The sequence below is a fragment of the Capricornis sumatraensis genome, chromosome 8 (assembly GCF_032405125.1).
Source record: "Capricornis sumatraensis isolate serow.1 chromosome 8, serow.2, whole genome shotgun sequence".
In the NCBI taxonomy this organism is placed as follows: Eukaryota; Metazoa; Chordata; class Mammalia; order Artiodactyla; family Bovidae; genus Capricornis; species Capricornis sumatraensis.
Genome location: NC_091076.1, coordinates 22806088 through 22813110, shown reverse-complemented (window position 1 = coordinate 22813110; position 7023 = coordinate 22806088). Strand labels below are relative to the sequence as shown.

Sequence of the window (7023 nt, the reverse complement as noted above, 5' to 3'; positions counted from 1 at the left end):
GATGGCAAAGAGGCAGATATGACTGAGCAACTAAGCACAGCAGCACACACAAGTTAATAGCTATTTAATGAGCAATGAAAATAGAGCAAACTTAGGGTTTTAGCTTAAAACATAGATAATTAGATACAGATATCAGGAAAGGGATATCTATAGGTATCATATCCTGCAATGATGATCCATGTTTTCTTACAGCCATGTCTATAATGTCAATACTTGGTCATTAAAGAGATAATGACTTCATATTATGATCCTTAAATAAAAACAACAGCAATAGTGAGAATATTGATTACTTCCTCTAGACCAGCAGTCCCCAGTAATTTTGGCACCAGGGACTTTTTTCATGAAAGACAATTTTTCCAGAGATGAGTCATGGCGAGGAAGGGGGTGGCATGGGGATGATTCAAGTGCATTGCATTTATTGTGCACTTTATTTCTATTATTAAAACATCAGCTCCACCTGAGATCATCAGGCATTAGATCTCAGAGGTCGGGGACCCCTGCTGTAGACAATAATAAGTGTCAGGACCAAGGCTTTACCACAGACAGATTAAATGAGAACTTCTGTGGACCAAACACAGCCATCAGTACATTTTAAATGCTCCAGTTGATTATAATTATACAGAGTTGAGAATGATTGCTTTAGAGCCTGAAGTCTAGGAAAAAATTAAGAAAGAATTTTTGACACCTAATGACAACTCACATTTTTTATAGGAACTGACTTCTTGGATAATAATTTTCTAACTATGCATTATCCCACATTATTTTTACAACCGCCGTAGCTCTTGATATCACTAATTTCTTCATTTTTAGATGCAGAACTTAACTTGTAACTCAGTGATACTGTTGTATCTACTATATCCACCTAAAACTGTATCAATTTGAGATAGGTTATCATATGTTCACATTCCGTCAATATTTTGGCTTTGCACTGATGACAGGGGAATTTCATTTCTGAAGCAAAGTACATCTCCAACTACAAAATATGAATGCTAGTGCTTATTACCTACAGGATTGAGGTTATCAGGCTTGAACCTGCCTCAGCCTCACCTGGAGACAGTACGGTACACAGATCACTGGGCCCCATCCCAGAGTTCCTCACTTGGTAGGTCTAGGGTGAGGCCTGAGAATCTGCATCTCCAATGTCTTCAGGTTATACAAGCAATGCTGGTACAGGGACTAGACTTTAAGACCCACTGCTCTAGGATATTTCAGAGACATGAATGTGGTAAACGTTTTGGATCTTGCCTCATTTTTCTTCTCATCTCTATGACCTTTGAAATACCCAGTGTCTGATCTTCCTCCCAAAATAATGGACTGTAGCCTACAATGCTCCTCTGTCCGCTGGGTTTTTCCATGCAAGAGTACTGGAGTGGGGTGCCATTTCCTTCTCCAGAGGATCTTCCCAACCCAGGGATCAAACCTGGGTCTCCCGCATCATAGGCAGATGCTTTACCATCTGAGCCACCAGGGAAGTCCATAAGGGATCATTCATCCCAAAGGGTCCCAGAATCACTTAGCTGGCCCTAGATGCTCAAAACTAACTTCACGAAGGAGTGCAAAAAGCAGCCTTTTATGCAGTTTTCTCTCATCCACACAGGACCCCCAAACAGAGGGGAATGGCTACAGAAAATCACTCTACAGTGACAGAGTTCATTCTTCAGGGTTTGACAGAGCGACCAGAGTTCCAACTCCCACTCTTATTCCTCTTCCTTGGGATCTACTTGGTCACCATGATAGGGAACCTGGGCGTGATAACACTGATTTGTCTAAATGCTCACCTTCACACCCCCATGTACTATTTCCTCAGCAACCTGTCCTTTGTGGATCTCTGCTACTCCTCTGTCATTATCCCTAAGATGCTGGTGAACTTTGTGTCAGAGAAGAACATCATCTCCTATGCAGGGTGCATGGCCCAGCTCTACTTCTTCCTGGTGTTTGTCATTGCTGAGTGTTACATGCTGACAGTGATGGCCTATGACCGCTATGTTGCCATCTGCAGACCTTTGCTTTACAACATCATCATGTCTCATCGAGTCTGCTCCCTGCTGATGGTTGGGGTTTATGCCATGGGATTCATTGGCTCAACTATAGAGACTGGCCTCATGTCGAAACAGTCCTACTGTAAGCACCTCATCAGTTATTACTTCTGTGAAATCCTCCCCATGATGAAGCTAACCTGCTCTAGCACCTACCATGTTGAGATGACAGTCTTCTTGTTGGCTGGATTCAACATCATAGTCACCAGCTTAACAGTCCTAATTTCCTATGCCTTCATCCTATCCAGTATCCTTCACATCAGCACCACAGGGGGAAGGGCCAAAGCCTTCAATACGTGCAGCTCTCACTTTGCAGCTGTGGGGATTTTTTATGGAACAACCGCCTTCATGTACTTAAAACCCTCCACAGCCAGCTCCCTGGCCCAGGAGAATGTGGCCTCCGTGTTCTACACCACAGTGATCCCCATGCTGAACCCCCTGATCTACAGCTTGAGGAATAAGGAGGTAAAGGCTGCTGTGCAGAAAACTCTGAGAGGAAAACTGTTTTAAGGCAAATGTTATTATTGTTCTTTCTCAGTTTTAGAAATAAGTTGTTTGGGATCCCAGAGGGAAGACCTGTGAATGTTCAACCAGCTGGGATGGGAAACTGTCCCTTCTCTGGGTGACTGGGTGACTACTCCTGCCTCCTTCCCTCTTTCTTCCTGCCCTCTCTTTCCTCTCATTTATGTTTGAAGCCAGATGATGTTGAGTTCAAGTTTTCTCTCATTGAGAAACATTTTCTCTATTCTGACACTGAAAGATGAACTCCCCAGGTCGGTAGCTGCCCAATATGCTTCTGCAAATCAGTGGAGAAATAACTCCAGAAAGAATGAAGAGATGGAATCAAAGCAAAAATAACACCCAGTTGTGGATGTGACTGGTGATGGAAGCAAGGTCTAATGCTGTAAAGAGCAATACTGCATAGGAACCTGGAGAGTTAGGCCCATGAATCAACGCAAATTGAAAGTGATTAAAAAGGAGTACGTCAAGTCTGTATACTGTCACCCTGATTATTGAACTTATATGCAGAGTACATCATGAGAAATGCTGGCCTGGAAGAAGCACAAGCTGGAATCAAGATTACTGGGAGAAATATCAATAACCTCAGATATGCAGATGACACCACCCTTATGGCAGAAAGTGAAGAGGAGCTAAAAAGCCTCTTGATGAAAGTGAAAGAGGAGAGTGAAAAAGTTGGCTTAAAGCTCAACATTCAGAAAACAAAGATCATGGCATCCGGTCCCAACACTTCATGGCAAATAGATGGGAAAACAGTGGAAACAGTGTCAGACTTTATTTTGGGGGGCTCCAAAATCACTGCAGATGGTGACTGCAACCATGAAATTAAAAGACGCTTACTCCTTGGAAGGAAAGTTATGACCAACCTAGATAACATATTCAGAAGCAGAGACATTACTTAGCCGACTAAGGTCCATCTAGTCAAGGCTATGGTTTTTCCAGTAGTCATGTATGGATGTGAGAGTTGGACTGTGAAGAAGGCTGAGAGCCAAAGAATTGATGCTTTTGAAGTGTGGTGTTGGAGAAGACTCTTGAGAGTCCCTTGGACTGCAAGGAGATCCAACCAGTCCATTCTGAAGGAGATCAGCCCTGGGATTTCTTTTTTTTTTTTTTTTTTTTTTTTTTTTTCTTTTTTTTTTTTTATTAAATTTTAAAATCTTTAATTCTTACATGTGTTCCCAAACATGAAACCCCCTCCCACCTCCCTCCCCATAACATCTCTGTGGGTCATCCCCATGCACCAGCCCCAAGCATGCTGTATCCTGCGTCAGACATAGACTGGCGATTCCATTCTTACATGATAGTATACATGATAAAATGCCATTCTCCCAAATCATCCCACCCTCTCCCTCTCTCTCTGAGTCCAAAAGTCCGTTATACACCGCTGTGTCTTTTTTCCTGTCTTGCATACAGGGTCGTCATTGCCATCTTTCTAAATTCCATATATATGTGTTAGTATACTGTATTGGTGTTTTTCTTTCTGGCTTACTTCACTCTGTATAATCGGCTCCAGTTTCATCCATCTCATCAGAACTGATTCAAATGAATTCTTTTTAACGGCTGAGTAATACTCCATTGTGTATATGTACCACAGCTTTCTTATCCATTCATCTGCTGATGGACATCTAGGTTGTTTCCATGTCCTGGCTATTAGAAACAGTGCTGCGATGAACATTGGGGTACATGTGTCTCTTTCAATTCTGGTTTCCTCGGTGTGTATGCCCAGCAGTGGGATTGCTGGGTCATAAGGTAGTTCTATTTGCAATTTTTTAAGGAATCTCCACACTGTTTTCCATAGTGGCTGTACTAGTTTGCGAGGATGAGATGGCTGGATGGCATCACTGACTCGATGGACGTTAATCTGAGTGAACTCCAGGAGTTGGTGATGGACAGGGAGGCCTGGCGTGCTGCGATTCATGGAGTTGCAAAGAGTCGGACATGACTGAGCGACTGAACTGAACTGAAACAGGAGACGGCAAGAGTGAACGTCGACATTTTAGGAATCAGCAAACTAAAATGGACTGGAATGGGTGACTTTAACTCAGATGACCATTATATCTACTACTGTGAGCAACAATCCCTTAGCAGAAATGGAGTAGACATCATAGTCAACAAAAGAGTCTGAAATGCAGTACTTGGATGCAATCTCAAAAATGACAGAATGATCTCTGTCCATTTCCAAGGCAAACCATTCAATATCACTGTAATCCAAGTCTATGCCCCAACTAGTAACGCTGAAGAAACTGAAGTTGAACAGTTCTATGAAGACCTACAAGACTTTCTAGAATTAACATCCAAAAAAGATGTCCTTTTCATTATAGGGGACTGGAATGCAAAAGCAGGAAGTCAAGAGATACCTGGAGTAAGAGGCAAATTTGATTTCTAGTAAAGAATGAAGCAGGGCAAAGGCTAATAGAGTTCTGCCAAGAGAATGCACTGGCCAAAGCAAACACCTTCTTCCAACAACACAAGAGACAACTCTGCACGTGGACATCACCAGATGGTCAAAACCAAAATCAGACTGATTATATTCTTTGCAGCCAAAGATGGAGAAGCTCTATACAGTCAGCAAAAACAAGACTGGGAGTGGACTGTGGCTCAGATCATGAACTCCTTATTGCCAAATTCAGACTTAAGTTGAAGAAAGTAGGGAAAACCACTAGACAATTCAGGTATGACCTACTTAAATCATAGCCATAATGACTATACAGTGGAAGTGAGAAATAGATTTAAGGGACTAGATCTGACAGAGTGCCTGATGAACTATGGAGGAGGTTTGTGACTTTGTACAGGAGACAGGGATCAAGACCATCCTCATGGAAAAGAAATGCAAAAAAGCAAAATGGCTGTCTGGGGAGGCCTTACAAATAACTGTGATAAAAAAAAAGAGAAGCAAAAAGCAAAGGAGAAAAGGAAAGATATACCCATCTGAATGCAGAGTTCCAAAGAATAGCAAGGAGAGATAAGAAAGCCTTCCTCAGTGATCAATGCAAAGAAATAGAGGAAAACAACAGAATGGGAAAGACTAGAGATCACTTCAAGAAAATTAGAGATACCAAGGAATATTTCATGCAAAGATGGGCTCAATAAAGGACAGAAATGGTATGGACCTAAAAGAAGCAGAAGATACTAAGAATAGGTGGCAAGAATACACGGAAGAACTGTACAAAAAAGATCTTCACAGCCAAGATAATCACGATGGTGTGATCACTCACCTAAAACCAGACATCCTGGAATGTGAAGTCAAGTGGGCCTTAGGAAGCATCACTATGACCAAAGCAAGTGGATGTGGTGGAATTCTAGTTGAGCTATTTCAAATCCTAAAGGATGATGCTGTGAAAGTGTTGCACTCAACATGCCAGCAAATTTGGAAAAGTCAGCAGTGGCCACAGGACTGGAAAAGTCAGTTTTCAAACCAATCCCAAAGAAAGGCACTGCCAAAGAATGCTCAAACTACCACACAACTGCACTCATCTCACACGCTAGTAAAGTAATGCTCAAAATTCTCCAAGCCAGGCTTCAACAATATGTGAACCATGAACTTCCAGATGTTCAAGCTGGATTTAGAAAAGGCAGAGGAACCCGAGATCAAATTGCCAACATCTGCTGGATCATTAAAAAAAAAAAAAAGAGAGAGTTCCAGAAAAGCATCTATTTCTGCTGTATTGACTATGCCAAAGCCTTTGACTGTGTGGATCACAAGAAACTGTGGAAAATTCTGAGAGAGATGGGAATACCAGACCACCTGACCTGCCTCTTGAGAAACGTGTATGCAGGTCAGGAAGCAAAAGTTAGAACTGGACATGGAAAAACAGACTGGTTCAAAATAGGAAAAGGAATACTTCAAGGCTTTATACTGTCACCCTGCTTACTTAACTTATATGCAGAGTACATCATGAGAAATGCTGTGCTGCAGGAAGCACAAGGTGGAATCAAGATTGTCGGGGCAAATATCTATCACCTCAGATATGCAGATGACATCACCTTTATGGCAGAAAGTGAAGTGGAACTAAAGAGTTTCTTGATGAAAGTGAAAGAAGAGAGTGGAAAAGTTGGCTTAAAGCTCAACATTCAGAAGACAAAGATCATGATATCTGATCCCATCACTTCATGGCAAATAGAAGGAGAAACAGTGGAAACAGTGGCTGACTTTATTTTGGGGGGCTCCAAAATCACTGCAGATGGTGACTTCAGCCATGTAATTAAAAGACACTTACTCCTTGGAAGGAAAGTTATGACCAACCTAGATAGCATATTAAAAAGCAAAGACATTACTTTGCCAACAAAGGTCGATCTAGTCAAAGCTATTGTTTTTCCAGTAGTCATGTATGGATGTGAGAGTTGGACTACAAAGAAAGATGAGTGCCAAAGAACTGATGCTTTTGAACTCTTGGAGAAGACTCTTGAGAGTCCCTTGGACAGCAAGATCAACCATTCCACCTTAAAGGAGATCAGTCCTGGGTGTTCA

General features: G+C 41.9%; 1 protein-coding gene across 1 annotated transcript; it reads left to right on the top strand.

Annotated features, from left to right (window-relative positions):
• Positions 1–1592: 1592 nt before the first annotated feature.
• Positions 1593–2546, top strand: LOC138083883 (olfactory receptor 8A1-like). The gene has a single exon (XM_068977853.1). The coding sequence runs from the start codon at positions 1617–1619 to the stop codon at positions 2544–2546; it is 930 nt and encodes a 309-aa protein (XP_068833954.1). The 5' UTR covers positions 1593–1616.
• The last annotated feature ends 4477 nt before the right edge of the window (positions 2547–7023 follow it).